Raw genomic sequence first — 23873 nt, forward strand, 5'->3', positions numbered from 1 at the left:
TATAGCTAAGAGAGGCCATCTTATCAAGCCTTGGCAAATTATCTGTTGAGCTCTAATCAATCCCCTATCACCTTCCATAGTTCATTCATTTGAACATTTTTCTAGGTGCCTCATCCTTATACCTTGTCTACTCAGCTCTGCACAAATGATCTTGGCCTCACACTTCTCAGAGACTGACAACTTCTGACATGATTTCTATCAGTGACTTTTCTTTCTACCTCATGATTTTGTTATCCACACTCTCCTTGCCCGTGTCAAAGTGAAAGCATTTCTCTTCTGCTTCCCACTCCAATGCGGGCACAATCACCCTCACCCATGACCCAGTCCCCTTAACACTTGCTTTAGAATTCCGCTCCAGCAATTATTTTGAATCTTCAGGTCCTCCTTTTCCACTGGAATTGTCCCTCTAGTCTGAAAGCATGCTAATAACTTGTGAGAAGTAGTGTGCTTGTTCTTCGAGACCCGGCAACCTAGCTTGCTCACTGTGGACTGCAATCGTTCTCTTGAACACCCCGAAATTTGAAGGCTTTTGACAAAACAGTGCTCATTCTCCTCATCCTTTCTACAAGAAGATTCGCCACTTCCATGTTTGTTTTTCTATCTCTCTGGCTTTTCCTCCTTCGACCAATTCCTAAATGTAGATATTCACCGAAGTTTGTAGCCTTATCCTGTTTCTCTTTCCCTTGTCAAAATCACTCAAAATTATGACATCATACTATCATTTTTAGGCAGAACACTCCCATAAAACTTTTATTTCTTGTCTTTCCTTCTCATAATTTCTAGCCTGAATCCCTTTGGAATACTGGACCTTTTTCATCTCTTTTTATATGTGTATCAAACTCAGTGTATTTCAATATTAAATGTGCTCTGCTTACCTCTGTTTATCACTACCCTTACAGTCATTCTCATTCCCTTCCCTACTCCAAATCTAATCAATTACTAGATTATTTCCTTTTGTTCTTTACATCATTTCTCATCTACTTCTGACTACAATGATTTCAGCTTAATCCCTCAGCCCTCATTATTCTCTCATGGACTATAGCAAAAGTCTTCTGTATTTCTGAGTTGCTACAGCAGTCAGTCTCTCCAAACTTTCCTTAAACTGTTGCCAGATGGATCATAGCAAGACAACTTTCACTACGTTCCTCTGCTCCAAAATGGAGCCTAACATTATTTCCTACTATTGTCCTTTCTGAACTCTGCACTCAGTCAAATTTAAATCGCCTACTCTCCGTATGTGCCGCTTTCCCATTTCATGCTTTTTTATCCTCCTTTTCCTCCACCTACTTCATTGAAGGTCCAATCCCACCTCTATACTCAAAGCCTGGCTCACATACCATCTGTCACCCGTGAATGGACACTCCCAATTTTCAGGCTATAGTTGCTTGCCCTCCCTTGGACCACCTATTACTTTCAACTTTCTACTATAAATATTTCTCTACTCAGAAGTGCAGTACCAATGGAAAGAATGTGAGACTGGTGACAGAATTCTGACCCTGCCACCTACCGACTGTGGGATTTCATCAAGTCAATGATATTATAAAATTCTTAAATACATATTGCTCACTACCTTTCGGTCTATATATCTTGCTTACATTTGATTTGTCTACTTTTATATTTGCCTCTTTCTTGTTTACTTTTCTTTTAACAAAGAAGATGTACATTAAAAAAAATACTTCAAGAGTTTCCTTCCCCTGGACTCCTAACTCTTGTCTTTCCTGTATGACTACACACTGACTTCTCATTAAAGTCCCATTTCTGTATCCTTTCTTTAAAAAAACAAAAATAAAAATGAAAACTACTTTTAAACATTCTGTCTTGTCAATTTAAAATTACGTTATTTATATTATTTTATGTGATACTTACACAGAAGTATTTCCTTATGTAGAAATCACTATGATAGGCACTAGAATTCAAGACAACAAATCCTACAACAGGATTCTACAGCATCACGCTGGATAGGGTCTGGGAGGGGAGGTAGCAACTGATTTTCTGGGAACACTGACAAAAAGCTCTGAGAAGAAATAATATCACAACTGGGGCTTGAATAAGAGCAGCTCATGAAATGGGGTCAGTGGAGAAGGGAAGAGTGGAGGAGAAGACATTGCAGGCACAGGGATGTTAGATTTTTAAATTAACATGGCTTTGGGGGTAGGGAGGGGCGGAAAACTCTTGGCTTTGAAAAAGAGGAAGATGATAAGTGGTTCCCATGTCAATTACTGGGAAGAGAGAGGTGGCATGGGTTTGGAAAAAGCAAACACTTGAACCTATGAAACAGGGAAGAGAGAGGTAGAGGTGAAAAAAAAAAGCAGTGGTAATTTAAATACTATGATGCTATGGTGGTCTCTGACTCAATAGCAAAAATAATTAGTATTAAGATCCAAACAGAGCTCATCCTAATTACATGAAAGCTGGCAAAGAAAGGGGAAGGAGCACAGGTAAAGAAAGCTGTGTGTCCAGCAGTTCAGATCCTCCAAAGACATTTAGAATAACTGCAACATACCAGTTAAAAACATCTACCAAAGCATCCATGAGTCCCAGCTTATTGATCAGCAATGTGTGTCTAATAAATGTACAGGTCTCTTCAAATACATGTTTTTTTCTTCAGTTGAAAAGGGGAGTTATTACATCACAAAATTAGGAAGAGAAAATTATGATATTTCACAAGTAAAGAAATCTTAGTAGAACTCTAGCAAATCATAACCCTTACAAATGAGAATTAATTGTTACTCAGATAAGCATTGAGCTAAATTCCACTGAAATTTGGTAAGGACGAGCAAGTGACCATGGGAAAAAAGTTATGATCAAGAAAAAGATTAATAGGAAAATAGAAAAGAAATTGGGATTAATAAATATGACCTTAAACAATAAGATTCTAAAAAAAACAAAAAAAGTAATGTATATGTTTCTCTATTTTCAAGTTTTTCTGTTATAAGAGAACCTACTCTCTTCCATTAGAAAAATCACCTACATTTTGTTTACATTAGACAATTGATATGTTCATTATTGCTTACATTCATTAAAACAGATTCACTCCCCAACTCCCCAAACCCACCAAGGACCTCTATTATGAAAACTTACTTAAGATTTTTACTCACTAAAATACATATACGTTTCTTGGCAAAAAAAGTCTATAACTCTAAATTTAGAATTCAATTGGTCAAAATTAGTGATTATATTTGATATTGGAAAATAAACTCTAGTAAAGTAATTGTTTATTTAATATTTCTTATCCCTCAAGAAAAAATTTTCCCACCAATACTTTCCCTCAGATAAACATATTAATCTGTCAGGACTGAATAGAAGACTAAACATTTTTTTGCCCTAGTAGCCTGTCAAAGCACTGTGTCATTAGTATTCTGTACTTTTCCACCTCTGCCTCTACCTCTGCAATCTTCTCCATACTGTCTCCCTAAACTAGACACTATCATGACCAAAGAAGATATAGAAAACAAATAATTTGTTAAAACTTGTGAAGAATAAGATCTGATCTTGGAGAAATAATACCAACTGACTATATTGGTATAAGCACAATTTTCCTTGGGGATGGATACAAATGGTTGTAGATTACCATTTCTTTATTGATGCAACCAAAGGAAATGACCAGATACAATGCATAGCTCTAAGTAGGTACTCGATAAACAGTAGTCAGTATTGGCTAGCCTTTCTCGTTCTGGTATCCCTATGTCTTCTCCAATTTCAGACCAGGTACAAATGGGACTAGAGGGCTTTGTAAGACATCAGGTTGAATTTCCTAACCTGTTCACCCCACTACTAACCAGGCAGCTAAAAAAATAAGAACTCTTCCATTTGAGACTAGTGAAAATGACAGTTTCTTTCCCTTCATAAAAGGCAATATATCCCCCTCCTGCCATAAGTCCCAGTTCACTAGTAAACACATAAAGTCATTTATGAGTTCTGTAAATTTGTTGAAAAGTCAAGGTTTTGCTGTTCCACGTAGTTTAATTTTCCCAGGTGTATTTTGTACATTCATGTCTGAGTATGGGGGAAGTGTTCTTCTTGGACCTCCCTCTGCGCATTTCTGATCAAATTTCATTAAAAGTTATATTCTCCTGGTTGGCATTCCCAAAATGGACTGCTTGTTTCTGAAAAGATTAAGGTGAGCTTTGGCATTCCCTAGTTATGCCTATTGACACACAGTTCTGTTTTTCATTCATTTCCTGTTTAACACAGTTGGTGAATGCATGGCAAGGTTTACTGAACTACTTGTGAGTTTTCAATATAATTTCCTTTCGAGAAATGTTTCTCCTCAAAATAACTTTTAATATACAACAGGTATATTTTTCTAAACTTTTTTTTTTCATTCCTACTAGCAGCATGTTTTACTGTATATCTGCCCAGTCCTCAATTACCTGTCACCTCAAACATTCGCTTCTTGAATGAAGTGACAACATTTCCATCCTTCCGCCTGAGTAAGGGGCTGCTTCTCCTCTCTGCCACTTTCTGTTTTAACCTGGACCGCACCTTCAAGTTGGGCTCAGAGGCTGGGGATTGAGACAAAGAAAATAGATAAAAATTAAAAAATGGAGAGCCAATCGCTCCTGTGTATAAAAAACGGCTCACCCGTTTCATAGTCCCTTCTCATCTCAAAGTAAAACCCCAAGCATGTAAATAAGGCATTGACTGTAAATTAATTAAACAAATGTCATAATTATTTTTATGAAATATGTGAAATGTTCTTCTACTTCTCTAAATGTAAAGTGAAAAAGGAGAAAAAATATGTTTCGACTTATTTTAGGTAGCAGAATTGGGATTGTTAACGGGAAGTTAAATGACTGAGTATGTCTGGGTCAGAGTAAGATTTATTACACTTCATTGTCAGTCCTTTCAATTCTCTCAAGGGTGAAACTCAATAACCACAAAAACAGTACCTTAATGTGATTTTAGAGACTCTAGGCTGACTTCTGGTAATAAGAAGACACCTCTGCAGCATATAATTTATGTCTGATTCTGACTCCTGAAATATTTCATTGTCAGTAGTTTCGAACCTGAAATCCTGGGAAAATATACTCGGTATAACAACACAAAACCAAGTAGAATCACTATGAATAAACCTTTGTATACAGTGAGTACACAATCAATTAGAAAGGAAGGGTGGGCAAGTCTTATTGCTAAAGTTCTGAGTTAGGTTATATGTTGCAAAATACGAATGCACATTATTCATACATACGTTACTATTTCTTTGGTTGAACTATCCTAAATAGCGATGCTCTATAATTAGTCATTATTTATTAGGTTTTTAAGTGATTATACTTTAGAAGAATGGAAACATTGGATTGACTCTGTAGTAGAAATTGGTGATTATGATGGTGCTGGTGGAGATGATAATAATGATGATGATGATGATTAGGGAAACAATGTTTCTGATGACAACTAACGTTCACATAGTGATTATTATGTTCCACTACTGTCCTAAAAGCTTTGTCAATATTAACTTCTTCAACCATAAAAATCCATATGGGATAGATTCTATTCACACCTTGAATATATCAATGAAGAAACCAAAACCCAGAAAGGGAAAGTAACTTGCCAAGGTCACAAAAGTAAAAAGGGATGAAGCCAGGATCTGTACCCAGGTAACCTAGCTCAACTCTAATCTTCTAAATACTGAAAATGCTGCTCTTCCACCTTTCTTTATGTATGAACAGTATAACAATTATACAACTGCTTTTCCAAAGCATTACTAATGATCTACATCAGATACAATGTTATAATGTAGCTATAATTCTGGATCAGATAAAATGATTTCTTTGAAGGAATTTTATAATTCTGCCAAACTACAGAGAGTATCAAACGTAGAACATACAATCTTTTATTACTCATTTATTTATTTTTTGTTTTTGACTTCAAAATCCTATACTTTACTTTCTTCTTTGTTCTTCTCTTTTTCCCTTTTCTTTAGCTCTACCTTGGACTGAGAATCTTAGATTTTCTTGGAACTGGATAGGTAGAATAAAAAAGTTAATTTTTTTGTGTTTTACACCTGATTTTATGCCTGAAAATACTGGAAAAGTAAAAATAAAGAGGCGGTGCTGAAAATATTGTAAAAGTAGAAAATGGGCAGGAGAGGTGGGCAGAGATCAGGACTGAGTACAAGAAGCTCAGTGACTAGAGACCTGAAATGTCTTACTTCCTGGGCCTCCCACCTTAAGGCAAAGAAGGGAAATAGTCTGGGGGAAGGATTAAGGTTCTTGCCAGACCTTCCAGGAGTCCAGAGCTTCCTTCAACTCACTTTATCTTAGTAGAGAAGGTTGAGTCTGAATTACTAGCATCCAACTTACCCATGAATAAGGGGAAAAAATGGAACTGTATTAATTTACTTAGATTCCACCCCACCCCCACCCCCTGGTATATATTTATTTTTAAATGCCTTTAAAATACCAATTTTGTCTCTGAAAAGCTGTAGGTTAATAAATATATTCCATCTAAAACCCAGAAAGGAAAAAATGAGGAATCCCTATGTGCTAACCAGATTAGTATCTGCTGCCACCTTGCTTATAACCCTAGGACAAAAATCACAGAGTCTCAGACTTTAATCTAGACATGACTTTATGATGAAGCCTAACAGATTCAACACTACGGACTGGCTCTCCAGAGGAAGTGCACTGACTGATTCATCATTTCAAAGGTGGGGGAGAAAAGGCACTGTGTTTTCAGCGGGAATATGTGGAGTTGGGACCACACTTCCCAGCTACGCGATTTTCAGCGAGACTTTAGTACTATCTGAGCCTGACTCCTCGTTTGTGAAACATGAAACTCTGATACCTTCCTTACTTCACAGAACTGTGGCCACTGGATTAGATACCTGAGAATAACTGCGGAGATCTGGGTGAACGCAAAACGGAAGAAAAGGTTTACGGAATTTTTATTATTGCTGCTACTGCTGGTGGCGGGGGTGTTACACTAGGGATGACAGAGCCAGGGCTGGGCCCCGGAGCCCCTGATTCCCAGTCCAGTCCTCCTGCTCCTAACACATTGCACCAGCTGGCCCGAGTTTCTGCAATCAAGATGAAAATGCGCCAACAGCTTGGAAAATCAGCATATGCCACTTAAACATTCTACATGAAACCTAGAATTCCATAAGCTTTTACAGGTGGGCAGATAGCTTTTGTTCCTACATGTCTATGAGAATGGGCTGGATATACAGCTCTTAAATATCTTTCAGTGACAACATTAAAAAAAAGTGAACAATAGGAATGAGAACTGGGTCCTGGTTTTGCATCTTTCAGCTACTATCAGTCCGCTCATTCATGCAAATAAGCAATGAAGATACCTTTGTAGTGCATGGAGTGAAATAGATGTGCTTTATATGCCCGCTTCACTTCACGCATTAGGTTTTTGGCTTTGGATGAATTACTTTATATCTCTAAATCTCAGTTTCTCGTGTTAAAATGGAGATAGGTTTTTTTTTTTTCCCCTCCATATGCTCCAAGAGATTCCATTTCCTTCTTTCTCTGAGTTCATGGGACCGAATCCTGGGACTGCATCACTCAGTTCTTTGCTGGTTGGATTTCATCTGGACTCAACCTATTGGTAGGACTGGCTAGTGATCAAAGAATTAAGGAGTGAGAGACCAGGTATCCTATGCTCTCTCTGCTACAGTGCTGCATCACCAGGTGTAGCTTTGTCCCTTCCTGATTTCATCTCCCTCTTGAGGGCTCTGCTCCACACCTTCAGCTTTCCCAGCACTCCAGCAACATTATTTCCTCTCCTTGCTTCTTTAGCCCTGGCTTCTCACTGTTGCTATTTTCTGGGTGCCTCAACATCCCTAAGCAGTTGTAAGCAGTCCCTTCGTAAAAGTCTACGACCCATATTGTGTAGGTTCTGTTTCCTGCCAAGACTCTGATTAACACAGTCCTTCATGTTTTACAAAGTTATTGTAGACTCAAACAAAATAATGTCTAGTAGAAGATAAACCAGTGGTTCTCAACCAGCAAAGATTGTGACACCAAGGGACATTTGGCTATGTCTGGAGATATTCTGATTGTCAGTATGGGGAGTTGCTGCTGGAATGTAGTGGGTAGAGGCCAGCGATGCTGTTAAACATCCTACAGTGCACAGGATAGGCCCCCACAGCAAAGAATTATCTGGACCCAAACATGAGTATCATCAAGTGTGAAAAACCTTGGGTAAGCAATCAGTAAATGCAAGTTGTTAATAACTGTACTACACTGGGATGATCAAAGGAGATAATAGTATCTGTTGGAGATTCTCAAAGAGGATGTAAAAGAGTATGGGAAGAAAAGAAATATTATCAGAAATCAGGGAGTGCTATAGGTGGCTTAAAATATTAAATATTTCAATACACTTTATACTTAGAAATTTATTTTAAAACATTCAAAGCAAAGCTAGTCAACTTCTACTGGTTATGAAGATATGCAGAAAGATTCTCAATTTGGGGTAGGATAATATTTGAGGCACGGTGATATCTTTATCAACTGAGGACACAGCTTTGTAAAAACTAGGAATCACATATTCTATAAAGCACAACATAAATTTATTTTCTCAAAATACACAATATACAACTTTTCTAAGTAAAGGTCCAAATCCATTGGTTTTAGCAAAAGCTTTTGCCTGCATTTCAATTCTGATTTTGAGTCACCAGAGATATTAGTATCTAAGTGGTGAAGGCAAAGGTTGGAATGATAGATAACCATCACTTAGTCCTTGCAATGCTTTATAAACTCACTCCCAACATTTCAGAAGCCCACACACCAAAGCTCAGCATGATATATACCCAAGCAGTAGAATTAATGACCTATTGAGCTGACTCAGTTTGCAGTTAAGAGTTAATTCCATGTTTAATGCTCTGGTATCCCCAAAGGCTGAAGATTTCCATTCCAGTGACTTACTAATGGGAGGAAAATCCTCAAGAGCCCAGAAAGAGATCACTAACTAGGGAGACATTCTGCTTGTATTTGAATGTATTTCATGCCTAGCTGCACTAATTGCATTTCTATTTTTACCCCACACCCATCACTCTCTACATCTCAATTAATCACAAAAACAGAAGGCAAGCTTTTAGTGCATGTGTGCCCATCTGAATGCTTTTGTTTGCTGAGATGAAAACACTGCATAAAAAATTGATTATAAATATTTAAATGAAAACAATGGTAAAGAGGAGAGAACTAAAACCTTTTTCTCTTTTCACTTAAAAAAAAAGTGAATGAAGGAAACAGAAAACATGTGAAGAATGCCTTATGAGTTAAATATATTTGAATCTTTCCTCTCATACTGATCTCCATGGTGCAGAATGAACTTAGGTATCAGTGGGTATGAAAATAAACAATGGGAAAGAAATAGAAAAGTTAGGTAGAAGAAGCACAAGTTAAAAAATTCGGATTCTAAGGCACAGTAAGTGACAAGGCCCAGACTTGTCATTTCTCTAAGAGATTGGTGTGTTGAGCATGTATTTGAGTGTGGAGGTGTCATTTTTGCACGTGTACACACATACGAACATGGAAACTATCTTTTGCGGGAGCCAATGGGACTCTGACACAAACAAACTAGACTCAGATTTCAATGCTAACTTTTTCATGTACTAACACCCAGCAAACATGGGTGAGTTTATTGATCTCCATGAATCATTTTGTCATCTACGGTAGATGATATATATGGATACATCACGGTGGAAGATTAAAGGGGTAGAATGAAATTCCTAGCTCAACTGGCCATCACAAAAAAGTTGTTCAATAGAGAGATGTTGAATAAACGAATGTTTAATTGTGTCCACATATAAGACTACGAAACTTATATCAAAATAAAACAAAACGAATAAAATTAAAACGTAAGCAGAGGGATAGAAGGCTAAAAGTGGTTTACTCCTTTTGCTTAGGGCAATAGTATCTATAACAACAACAAAAATAATGATGGTCCTTTTCTGATATTTCACTTAGTGTATTTAAAATACTTTATGGTTAATAACTGACTTTCCATACTTTCTGCACTTTTTTTACTTGCCTGTTTATAATTTCTACTCTATTTACTCTATGTCTTAAATACATCATGTTTTACTAAGAATGATTGCCTACTTTGTGCATTTTGTTTCTGCTCATTTTTAATCTTAACTTATGAATATTCTTTACATCAGTAATTTAGACAAAAATTCAATAACTACGTATCATGGTATAAAGAAGTTATTCATTCTCATTGGATATGATCATAAGGAGAAAAGAAAGATGTTTCCATTGAGTAATGATTAATGATATTATTAATTAAGATCATTAATGATCTATCAAGATTAAGTACTAGATTAAGAAATGTATCTTAATATTAATGAATATTTAAGATACTCAACAATTCCACCTCCATGTTTAGCACTACAATCATAGGTGAAGGTCAAGCTTCCATAGCCAGTGTCAGATCCCTTCTCTGGCATTGTCTATTCTTCTCTACTGGACTAGATATCTATCAGTTTATCAACCTAGCCTCCCTCTCTCCTGGATTTCTCCTGCTATTTCCCACCCACAGGGCTACCTTGGAGCTGCCATATTCTGACACTCTGTCACTTAGAACCAAGCAGGTATAATCTATGACCCATTCACTCTATTTTGAATGTCCTTTCTGAATATTAGGTTTCCTGGAGTAGTTCCTGCCCAAGTCACTTTTACACTAACACTGTAGTATTCCTTGTCATGTGTGAACTGTTCAATCAAATGATCATTACAATTATGAAAAGACACTTTGGGAACACAAGTAAATTCTCTTATCTAGTTGATCTAAAGATATAGTGAGGGAGACCTTCAAGATGGCGGAGGAGTAAGACATGGAGATCACCTTCCTCCCCACAAATACATCAGAAATACATCTACAAGTGGAACAACTCACACAGAACACCTACTGAATGCTGGCAGAAGACCTCAGACCTCCCAAAAGGCAAGAAACTCCCCATGTACCTGGGTAGGGCAAAAGAAAAAAGAAAAAACAGAGACAAAAGAATAGGGATGGGACCTGCACCTCTGGGAGGGAGCTGTGAAGGAGGAAAGGTTTCCACACACTAAGAAGCCCCTTCGCGGGCGGAGACGGGGGATGGCGGGGGCGGGGGGAAGCTTTGGAGCCACGGAGGAGAGCGCAGCAACAGGGGTGCGGAGGGCAAAGCAGAGAGATTCCCACACAGAGGATGGTGCCGTGCAGCACTCACCAGCCCGAGAGGCTTGTCTGCTCACCCGCCGGGAAGGGCTGGGGCTGGGAGCTGAGGCTCGGGCTTTGGTCTGATCGCAGGGAGAGGACTGGGGTTGGCAGCGTGAACACAGCGTGAAGGGGCTAGTGCTCCACAGCTAGCTGGGAGGGAGTTTGGGAAAAAGTATGGAGCTGCCGAAGAGGCAAGAGACCACTGTTTCCTGGTGCGTGAGGAAAGGGGATTCAGAGCGCCGCCTAAACGAGCTCCAGAGACAGGCAGAAGCCGCGGCTATCAGCGTGGACCCCAGAGATGGGCATGAGATGCTAAGGCTGCTGCTGCAGCCACCAAGAAGCCTGTGTGCAAGCACAGGTCACTATCCACACCTCCCCTCCCGGGAGCCTGTGCAGCCCGCCACTGCCACGGTCCTGTGATCCAGGGATAACTTCCCAGGGAGAACGCACGGCGCGTCTCAGGCTGGTGCAACATCACACTGGCCTCTGCCAGAGCCCCCGAACCAGCTGCTACTTTAACCCCGTCCTGTCTGGGCGGGAAACAGATGCCCTCAGGCGACCTACACGCAGAGGCGGGGCCAAATACAAAGCTGAACCCCAGGAGCTGTGCGAACAAAGAAGAGAAAGGGAAATCTCTCCCAGTAGCCTCAGGAACAGCAGGTTAAATCTCCACAATCAACTTGATGTACTCTGCATCTGTAGAATACCTGAATAGACAACAAATCATCCCAAATTGAGAAGGTGGTCTTCGGCAGCAAAGAAATATATATATTTTCCCTTTTTCTCTTTTTGTGAGTGTGTATGTGTATGCTTCTGCATGTGATTTTGTCTGTATAGCTTTTCTTTTACCATTTGTCCTAGGATTCTGTCTGTCCGTTTTTTTTTTTGTTTTTTTTTTTAGTATAGTTTTTAGCACTTGTTATCACTGGTGGATTTGCTTTTTGGTTTGGTTGATCTTTTCTTTTTTTTAATTACTTTTTAATTATTTTTATTTTTAATAATTATTATTTTTTATTTAATAACTTTATTTTATTTTGTTTTTTTTTAAATTTGTTTCTTTCTTTCTTTCTTTTTTTCTCCCTTTTCTTGTGAGCCGTGTGGCTGACAGGGTCTTGGTGCTCTGGCCGGCTGTCAGGCCTGTGCCTCTGATGTGGGAGAGCCGAGTTCAGTACATTGGCCCACCAGAGACCTCTCGGCTCCATGTAACATCAAACGGCGAAAGCTCTCCCAGAGATCTCCATCTCAATGCTAAGACCCAGCTCCACTCAATGACCAGCAAGCTCCAGTGCTGGACAACCTATGCCAAAGACCTAGCAAGACAGGAACACAACCCCACCTTTTAGCAGAGAGGACTAAAATCATAATAAGGTCACACACCACCGGATGGGAATCTGCCCACCAGAAAGACAAGATCCAGCCTCATCCACCAGAACACAGGCACTAGTCCCCTCCACCAGGAAGCCTACACAACCCACTGAAGCCACTGAGGACAGACACCAAAAACAACAGGGACTACAAAGCTGCAGCCCGCGAAAAGGAGACGCCAAACAGAGTAAGTTAAGCAAAATGAGAAGACAGAGAAACACACAGCAGATGAAGGAGCAAGGTAAAAACCCACCAGACCAACCAAATGAAGAGGAAATAGGCAGTCTACCCGAAAAAGAATTCAGAGTAATGATAGTAAAGATGATCCAAAATCTTGGAAATAGAATGGAGAAAATACAAGAAACGTTTAACAAGGACCTAGAAGAACTAAAGAGAAAACAAACAATGATGAACAGCACAATAAATGAAATGAAAAATTCTCTAGAAGGAATCAATAGCAGAATAACTGAGGCAGAAGAATGGACAAATGGAAGATAAAATAGTGGAAATAACTACTGCAGCGCAGAATAAAGGAAAAAGAATGAAAAGAATTGAGGACAGTCTCAGAGACCTCTGGGACAACATTAAACGCACCAACATTAGAATTATATGGGTCCCAGAAGAAGAAGAGAAAAAGAAAGGGACTGAGAAGATATTTGAAGAGATTATACTTGAAAACTTCCCTAATATGGGAAAGGAAATAGTCAATTAAGTCCAGGAAGTGCAGAGAGTCCCATACAGGATATATCCAAGGAGAAACACCCCAAGACACATATTAATCAAACTAACAAAAATTAAATACAAAGAAAAAATATTAAAAGCAGCAAGGGAAAAACAATAAATAGCATACAAGGGAATCCCCATAAGGTTAACAGCTGATCTTTCAGCAGAAACTCTGCAAGCCAGAAGGGAGGCGCAGGACATATTTAAAGTGATGAAAGGGAAAAACCTACAACCAAGATTACTCTACCCAGCAAGGATCTCATTCAGATTCAACCGAGTTATTACAACCTTTACAGAAAAGCAAAAGGTGAGAGAATTCAGCACCACCAAACCAGCTTTACAACAAATCCTAAAGGAACTTCTCTAGGCAGGAAACATAAGAGAAGGAAAATACCCACAATAACAAACCCAAAACAATTAAGAAAATGGTAATAGGAACATACATATCGATAATTACCTTAAATGTAAATGGATTGAATGCTCCAACCAAAAGACACAGACTGGCTGAATGGATACAAAAACAAGACCTATATATATGCTGTCTACAAGAGACCCACTTCAGACCTAGGGACACATCCAGACTGAAAGTGAGGGGATGGAAAAAGATATTCCATGCAAATGGAAATCAAAAGAAAGCTGGAGTAGCAATTCTCATATCAGACAAAATAGACTTTAAAATAAAGACTATTAAAAGAGACAAAGAAGGACACTACATAATGATCAAGGGATCAACCCAAGTAGAAGATATAACAATTGTAAATATTTATGAACCCAACATAGGAGCACGTCAATATGTAAGGCAAATGCTAACAGACATAAAATGGGGAATCGACAGTAACACAATCATAGTAGGGGACTTACCCCATTTTCACCAATGGACAGATCATCCAAAATGAAAATAAATAAGGAAACACAAGCTTTAAATGATACATTAAACAAGATGGCCTTAATTGATGTTTATAGGACATTCCATCCAAAAACAACAGAATACACTTTCTTCTCAAGTGCTTACGGAACATTCTCCAGGATAGATCATATCTTGGGTCACAAATCAAGCCTTGGTAAATTTAAGAAAATTGAAATTGTATCAAGTATCTTTTCTGACCACAATGCTATGAGGCTAGATATCAATTACAGGAAAAAAATCTGTAAAAAATACAAACACATGGAGGCTAAACAATACACTACTAAATAACCAAGAGATCACTTCAGAAATCAAAAAATACCAAGAAACAAATGACAATGAAAACACGACAACCCAAAACCTATGGGATGCAGCAAAAGCAGTTCTAAGAGGGAAGTTTAGAGTAATACAATCCTACCTCAGGAAACAAAAAACATCTCAAATAAACAACCTAAACTTACACCTAAAGCAATTAGAGAAAGAACAACAAAAAAAAACCACCAAGTTAGCAGAAGGAAAGAAATCATAAATATCAGATCAGAAATAAATGAAAAAGAAATGAAGGAATCAATACCAAAGATCAATAAAACTAAAAGCTTGTTCTTTGAGAAGATAAACAAATTGATAAACCATTAGCCAGACTCATCAAGAAAAAAAGGGAGAAGACTCAAATCAATAGAATTAGAAATGAAAAAGGAGAAGTAACAACTGACACTGCAGAAATACATAGGTCCATGAGAGATTACTACAAGCAACTTCTTGCCAATAAAATGGACAACCTGGAAGAAACGGACAAATTCTTAGAAAAGCACAACCTTCCAAGACTCAACCAGGAAGAAATAGAAAATATAAACAGACCAGGCACAAGCACTGAAATTGAGAATGTGATTAAACATCTTCCAACAAACAAAAGCCCAGGACCAGATGGCTTCACAGGCAAATTCTATCAAACACTTAGAGAAGAGCTAACACCTACCCTTCTCAAACTCTTCCAAAATATAGCAGAGGGAAGAACACTCCCAAACTCATTCTACGAGGCCACCATCACCCTGATAGCAAAGCCAGACAAATATGTCACAAAGAAAGAAAACTACAGGCCAATATCACTGATGAACTTAGATGCAAAAATCCTCAACAAAATATTAGCAAACAGAATCCAACAGCATATTAAAAGGATCATACACTATGATCAAGTGGGATTTATCCCAGGAATGCAAGGTTTCTTCAATATATGCAAATGAATCAATGTGATACACCATATTAACAAATTGAAGGATAAAAACCATACGATCATCTCAATAAGATGCAGAAATTCAACACCCACTTATGATAAAATTTTGACAAAATTTTGACAAAATTCAACACCCACTTATGATAAAAACTCTCCAGAAAGTAGGCATAGAGGGAACTTACCTGAACATAATAAAGGCCATATATGACAAACCCACAGCCAACATCGTTCTCAATGTTGAAAAACTGAAACCATTGCCACTAAGATCAGGAACAAGACAAGGTTGCCCACTCTCACCACTGTTATTTAACATAGTTGTGGACATTTTAGCCACAGAAATCAGAGAAGAAAAAGAAATAAAAGGAATTCAAATTGGAAAAGAAGAAGTAAAGCTGTCACTGTTTGCAGATGACATGATACTATACAGAGAGAATCCTAAAGATGCTACCAGAAAACTACTAGAGCTAATCAATGAATTTGGTAAAGTAGCAGGCTACAAAATTAATGCACAGAAATCTTGCATTCCTATACACTAATGATGAAAAATCTGAAAGAGAAATTAAGGAAACACTCCCATTTACCATTGCAAGAAAAAGAATAAAATACCTAGGAATAAACCTACCTAAGGAGACAAAAGATCTGTATGCAGAAAGCTATAAGACACTGATGAAAGAAATTAAAGATGATACAAACAGATGGAGAGATATACCACGTTCTTGGACTGGAAGAATCAACATTGTGAAAATGGCTATACTACCCAAAGCAATCTACAGATTCAATGCAATCCCTATCAAACTACCAATGGCATTTTTCAAAGAACTAGAACAAAAAATTTCACCATTTGTATGGAAACACAAAAGACTCTGAATAGCCAAAGCAATCTTGAGAAAGAAAAACGGAGCTGGAGGAATCAGGCTCCCTGACTTCAGACTATATTACAAAGCTACAGTAATCAAGACAGTATGGTACTGGCACAAAAGCAGAAATATAGATCAATGGAACAGGATAGAAAGCCCGGAGATAAACCCACACACATATAGTCACCTTATCTTTGATAAAGGAGGCAAGAATATACAGTGGAGAAAAGACAGCCTCTTCAATAAGTGGTGCTGGGAAAACTGGACAGCTACATGTAAAAGAATATTAGAACACTCCTTAACACCATACACAAAAATAAACTAAAAATGGATTAAAGACCTAAATGTAAGGCCAGACACTGTAAAACTCTTCGAGGAAAACATAGGCAGAACACTCTGACATAAATCACAGCTAGATCCTTTTTAACCCACCTCCTAGAGAAATGGAAATAAAAACAAAAATAAACAAATGGGACCTAATGAAACTTAAAAGCTTTTGCACAATAAAGGAAACCATAAACAAAACAAAAAGAAAGACAACCCTTAGAATGGGAGAGAAGATTTGGAAATGAAGCAACTGACAAACGATTAATCTCCAAAATTTACAAGCAGCTCATGCAGCTCAATATCAAAAAAACAACCCAATCCAAAAATGGGCAGAAGACCTAAACAGACATTTCTCCAAAGAAGATATACAGATTGCCAACAAACACATGAAAGGAAGCTCAACATCACTAATCATTAGAGAAATGCAAATCAAACTACAATGAGGTATCACCTCACACCAGTCAGAACGGCCATCATCAAAAAATCTACAAACAATAAATGCTGGAGAGGGTGTGGAGAAAAGGGAACCCTCTTGCACTGTTGGTGGGAATGTAAATTGATACAGCCACTAAGGAGAACAGTATGGAGGTTCCTTAAGAAACTAAAAATAGAACTGCCATATGACCCAGCAATCCCACTACTGGGCATATACCCTGAGAAAACCATAATTCAAAAAGAGTCATGTACCACAAGGTTCATTGTAGCTCTATTTACAATAGCCAGGACATGGAAGCAACCTAAGTGTCCATCAACAGATGAATCGATAAAAAAGATGTGGCACATATATACAATGGAATATTACTCAGCCATAAAAAGAAACGAAATTGAGTTATTTGTAGTGAGGTGGATGGACCTAGAGTCTGTCATACAGAGTGAAGTGAGTCAGAAAGAGACAAATAAATACCATATGCTAACACATATATATGGAATCTAAAAAAAAAGTTCTAAAGAACCTAGGGGCAGGACAGGAATAAAGACACAGACGTAGAGAATTTACTTGAGGACATGGGGAGGGGGAAGGGTAAGCTGGGACGAAGTGAGAGAGTGCATGGACTTATATATACTACCAAATGTAGAAGAGAAAGCTAGTGGGAAGCAGTCACATGGCACAGGGAGATCAGCTCGGTGCTTTGTGACCACCTAGAGGGGTGGGATAGGGAGGGTGGGAGGGAGACGCAAGAGGGAGGAGAAATGGGGATATATGTATATGTATAGCTGATTCACTTTGTTATAAAGCAGAAACTAACACACCATTGTAAAGCAGTTATACTCCAATAAAGATGTTAAAATAAATAAAAATAAAGTTGTAGCTTACTCTAATTTAAAAATCTCATAACTAGACAAAGGCCATGTATTTTCAAATTAGCATTCAGAAAAATATAGTAAATCTAATACAGCTTATGCTTTTTTGGGGGCTTGGATAATATGACTCTTCAATGTTATGAGTCAGATTTTATACATTTTGATATTGAGAAGCAAAATGTCTAGTCTAACTCTTTCTAATTACAATCATTTAATGATATGTAATTCATATAAAACAGTTTTTTTAGAAACCATTTATTGGGAAATTTTAGATTCTAATAGCTAGCCACATTTATGGTAATAGATAAATGCTATTTCCTGGACAAATTATAATACTCTTCTTTTAGTTTCAGAAATATTAATGTAGACAACCATCCATCTTCTTATTTAGAACACGCTAATTATGTCTATTTGTTCAAAGAGAATTATTCTTCTTCAAAATGCACATTGGTAAATGTTACTCAATTTATAGTGTGATCTTCTGAAAAGTGTTTTGTAATTACATTTATTGCTTTCTTCTGATTATGTGAATCATGCATGTTTGAAATTTTTGGAAACAGGACAAACTGAGTATATACCCTACTCATGTATCCTTTGCATTGTATTTATAAAAGTATTTGAAAATGAGAATCATATTACATTTATAATAATATCCTGTTTGTTCACTTAATAAGGTACTATATAATTATCCCAGTAATTACCTATTCCTTGAAATGATTACATTTATTCTGTTTTTCATTTAAAAATCTATCATGAATCTTTTCCCAAGCAATTACATAGTCTTTTAAAAATACATTATGTGGCTATACCATATATTATTCAGCCATATTTACATGTGAATATGCAATATTTTATGCAAGCATTTGATAACATTTGGGCATTTAGGTGATCTACAATGCTTTGCTTTCGAAGCACAGTAGCACACATCGTTGTGAATCTACATGTCCATTTGTATTTCCTTCCATCAATGTAAACAGAAATTAAATTCATATGAAAACAACAATGACAACAACTTTCTTGTGAAAAAAAAAAAATCAGTGGGTATAAAGGGCAGAGAGTATGATGGAGTCCCGGGAAGTAGCGCAGAGCAGTATGGGAAAACAAAATGGAGGTCCTGGTTAACAGGAGCTCGGTCTAGAGTGGAAGGGTTGCTAGCTCTGGGTTGGCATTCTCCCCTAGCATCTGTGGATGTTTCACCTCGTGAGCCAGAGCAGGCACCTCTAAAGCTCAAAAGCCCACGACAGGGCACTGAGTTTCCTCAGCCCAACAGCAGGACTCTATGCTAAATCCTGTTTCCTTTTCCTCACAGTATTTCTCTGCAGTGCCTGGTACTCAGCTGGCTTAGTCAGCACTCAGAAAAAGTCTACTGAGTGAATGAATACACAAATTGCTACTCAAGGCTGGGTTTTTGGTTTTGTTTTTAATACTAGGACAGAAGAAGAAATAACTATTTAAAAAATTTTTATGACATTTAAAGTACAAATTGCCATTTTTAACAGATGAGATACTTTAATCAAACAATGTGATTCTGGACAGAAACAAATAATAATAAGTGATAATAAGCAAATAATAATAATGAGATATATTTCATCACTTTTTATAGTTAAAATGAAACTTTCTATTCAGTTGGTTCCATTGTTTAATTAAGTTTAAGAGCTATTAAATAATACTGAGAACCAAAGTTTCAAGTTCCATGAGTAGTGGGAACATGTCTAGTTATGTCCTCTGTTGTGGACACATGTCCACTGTTTATTCGGCATATATACAGTACCTACCACATAGATTAAACCCATTAGTTATTTACTGAATGAATGAATCAATGAATGGGGAAAGGGGTGTGTTAAGTGCTGAGGCAACTGTCTCAGAGATAGACCAGAGAGCCGTTTTCTCCTAGGCATTCCTGGTCTAGCAAGACCAAATGACACACTGTCATCAATGCCATGTGATAGGTGTAAGCAGAGCTTTGGGGCTGGGAGGCAGAGATTCATTTGCCTTGAGGGGAAATCCTGGGGACAGAGAGATCCTGACAGGCAGAGGTGGGAGGGAAGTGCAGTTCTAGGCAGAGGAAACAACCCTGTCCAGGGGAAGATGCTGGCAAATTTAAGGGATGGGTATTAAATATGCTAGCAGGGTGGGGAAAGGATACTAAGTGGAAGACAAAGCTTCAAAAATAAATGTCAGGGCTTGCCTGGTGGCGCAGTGGTTGAGAATCCGCCAGCCAATGCAGGTGACACAGAGTCAAGCCCTGGTCCGGAATATCCCATGTGCCGCAGAGCAACTAAGCCCGTGTGCCACGACTACTGAGCCTGTGCTCTAGGGCCCATGACCCACAACTACTGAAGCCCACATGCCACAACTACTGAAGCCCTCGTGCCTAGAGCCCGTGCTCCACAACAAGAGAAGCCACCGCAGTGAGAAGCCCACACACTGCAACAAAGAGTAGCCCCCGCTCACCGCAACTAGAGAAAGCCCGCACACATCAATGAAGACCCAATGCAGCCAAAAATAAAAATAAATTAAAAATAAATTAAAAAATTAAATGCCAAGCAAAACTTAGCTAAATTATGCAATACTAACAGAGGTTACTCAATCTGTAACTTCAAACTCCCTCTCTCTGCTGGCTTTCTTCTCAGCATGTAGACATGCTCAGATTTTTCCCATTCAGATAAAAATAAGCCCTCCTGAGATACAGATATTATTAGCTACTGTCTGCATTTATACTTTAATTCACAGTCAAGTTTTTTTTTTTTTTTAAGTAGCTTTACACTTGCCACCACTGCTTCCTAACCTCAAACCACTGCAATATGGCTCTAACCCTCACTGTTTCACTGAAATTACCACACATAGCACTCGGAATAGTAAATGCAACAATTACTCCTGTGTCTACTCTCAGGACTGAACAACTACATAGACTCATGGTGGGTCTCAATAAACAGCTGTTGAATGAAAAAAATGAATGCTCGCATATAGCCAAGCATGAAAGGAAACTTACAGTAAAAGACCAGGTTTCAAACGTTGCTGAGAAGAGAACTAGCTGAACTTCAACTTCTTTAATTTCTAAGAATTTCTTGATGCTGAACTTTATGGCAAGAGGTCTTATAGATCAGGTGTGGAATGCAGAAGGAATTTCATTTTTCTGGCAAGCATCAAAAATACCAGGTTTTGGAGTCAAGGAAATCCACATCCTATACAGTCTAGAATACCTTCAAAGTTAATTCCTTTATACACTTTAATTTTTTCAAATATAAAATATTTTACTTACCTAAGCAAAAATAAATTTTGAAAATCTGTATTTTGAAAATATAGCAAAATTTTTAATTATGACTTCAATAAAACAAACTTGATTAGGAGCACGTTTCAATCTTCTTCAATACAGTTTCTAAAATAATGTTTTTTAACCTAGAGCCTAAGGGTTTATAATAAAGTCTTATTTCTGAACAAGTATTTCACAGCTTAAATAATGTAATACTCCGGCGGGAGTCTGTATTTATAGATATATTCATATCTTTTTTTCTAAAAGTCCTCTTGAGTTCTAAAATTTCATACTGAAAAATAGAATTGAAAATTAATTACATTATTAATCTTCTTTAAGTAATGAACTAATCGGGTCTATGTACACATACACAAAAATTACACTGCGCACTCTATAGTTTTATTCACCTCCTCTACTAGATGTATCTTTTACCTACTCTTTTGAATAGAAATGTCACGAAAAGTAGTTTTATTTGTGGATGTAAAACTTGTAACATACTTTCTACCCACACACTTCATAAGAGCTACATGTATAAACATAGGTGTGAACTGCTTTCATGGCAGGGCAAGGACCATCTTAGCAGGTAAGATCTGCACTGGGGCAGCCCTGTTATTTTATAGGGGCACATGCTGGAACAGCACACAATTTTTCCCAGAAAACAACCTTATAGTCGGGATGGTATGGTCCAGAAAACTAACACCTATCTGCTAATAACTCCCTGAGTATACCATAAACCTAAGGTTTATTGTACGCATTTGTGCTCTCAGCATGAACTTACCTGGTTATATTCATAAGAGTCTGGAGTTGTTTTCCAGTCTTGACTGTGCCACACTAACTGTGTGATTTGGGTAAAGCATTATTTAATGTCGCTGTGCCTCAGTATTTACGCCTGCAAATATGGACAATATCATCCATTCTCCTGACCTTAAAGAGTTCAGGAGTATTGATTAAAATGATAAATAGTAAATAGAGCAAATCACCGTCTAATTTTAAATGCCATATAACTTACTTTCTTCAATTGTATGACTTTTAATTTTTTTGTCTCTGATGTTTATCAGAAAATTTTCAGTTCATTCCCATAAAACTATAACATCATTCTCTAACCTGTTATTCTGTTTACTTTTCCTTCTGACTTGCCTAGTGATAGCCATCCAAAAGCAGTCAATCTCTTCACTACAAAATATTACTGCAAATTAAATTCTTAAAAATTATTTCATGAAGAATCTGCCCATATTTTTAAATACCTAAAGAGATGTATATTAGCTCCTATCTTATTCTATATATTTATTTATTCCTATAAGAGAAGTTTATTCAGTGCCCAATATGAGCTCTCTGAAGATGCTGGGGATACAATACAAAACAAGCTATAGATATTAACCTTAAGAAACTTCTCAGCTAAGTAGAGAATTTTAATTTTAATATAGACATATATGCACAGAGAATTGTCCAGGTATATTTGGGCATATATACTGGCATAAAGAACGTAGCGAGTATTTAGGGTAGCCTGGTGGGTGATGGGAAGGCACCAACTAAAGCTTAACAAAGGGAAGCATGTATCAGCTGAGCACTGATAGATGAGTATGAATTACTCAAGCATACATTTTAGCAAGGACCTTGTGGAAAACCAGGTATAAATGGCTTGTGTGAGTGTGAGACAGAAAGACTTATTCATGGAACTGCAAACTGTTAGGTACTGTTAGGACAAAGGAGAATGAGGTGGTGGAGGGGGGAAGGTGAGGGAGGGAGGGTGAAAGAAGAGAGTTTGTGCTTGCCATGGAAGGACTTTAGCCTTGTACATAATAGAAGAGGTATTAATTGACATGTAAGTAGGAGGATAGGAAGACTAGATTTAAAGTTTAAAAAGACATAGGGTTGACTGGACAAGGCTATGCTGAAATCAGAGAATGGTCAATACTTGGAATGGGGATATGACTAAATGGGTACTGAACTACAACAGAAGACATGATGAGAAAGAGGAAGTCTAAGAGCAAGCAATGATGGAAGCTTGTATCTGATGAGATGAAGGGGAGCCAGTAGCTCAGTGTGGCTGCCAAATTTCTGGATTAGGTCATATGTAGAAGTGGTTCCATTAGTCTCTTTAGGGAATCACATTGTTCAGTTTAGATTTTACTGGCTTTCTGGTCAGTCTAGTCATGCACATATATTTTAAGGCTTAATTACTGCTGCTTAGAACTGTTATCAGCTTCAATATAATTTCAAGTCTTTAGGTGCAACCACTAGTCTTTTGGGCCCTTCAGAACCCCCTGAGATACATCTAGTTGCCATGGCTCAACATCACTGACTTCTGGTCAACAGGAGTTTGTCCTCCACCCAGCTCAAATGCCAACTTGCTTCCTGCTCTTCTTTTCCTGTTTCAAAACTTTCCAAGTCATTTGGGCAGGTCTTGTTATTATTTATTTTTCTTTTGCAAGTTTGACTTTGTAAACTTCATGGTTCTGGAATGTTCTTGGTAATTCACTTCTGCCTCGATGGAATTCACAGCTTTATTATCTTTATCATAAATTTTCTTTTTAATACATATTTATAAGGAAACACTATTATCTATTTGAGAATGATGTAAAAGGTAATATTTTGCCTTTGGATTTATTAAGGTCACCCAGAGACCATCTCTAGATAGACCTTCAGTTAAATACCTTCTATTTAGCCAATTTTCTCTGGGTGATTGTCTGGTTAAATAAACCTCAAACAAACTTCAAATAAAAAGGTAAAGAGGGAATTCCCTGGCGGTCCAGTGGTTAG

At 37.7% G+C, this 23873-nt stretch overlaps 1 protein-coding gene across 9 annotated transcripts in view; it reads right to left on the bottom strand.

Annotated features, from left to right (window-relative positions):
- Positions 1 to 23873, bottom strand: part of HDAC9 (histone deacetylase 9) — a 999599-nt gene that overhangs the window by 412667 nt on the left and 563059 nt on the right. For 6 of the 9 annotated variants that reach the window (XM_082472710.1, XM_082472702.1, XM_082472703.1 and 3 more), the window contains exon 8: positions 4374 to 4505. The exons of the other annotated variants lie outside the window; for them this stretch is intronic. In XM_082472710.1, coding sequence (XP_082328836.1) covers positions 4374 to 4505 — 132 coding nt within the window. The remainder of the gene's footprint in view (positions 1 to 4373; positions 4506 to 23873) is intronic. 9 annotated transcript variants of the gene reach the window in all.

Source organism: Balaenoptera physalus (assembly GCF_965194825.1).
Source record: "Balaenoptera physalus genome assembly, chromosome: 8".
NCBI classification, from domain to species: domain Eukaryota; kingdom Metazoa; phylum Chordata; class Mammalia; order Artiodactyla; family Balaenopteridae; genus Balaenoptera; species Balaenoptera physalus.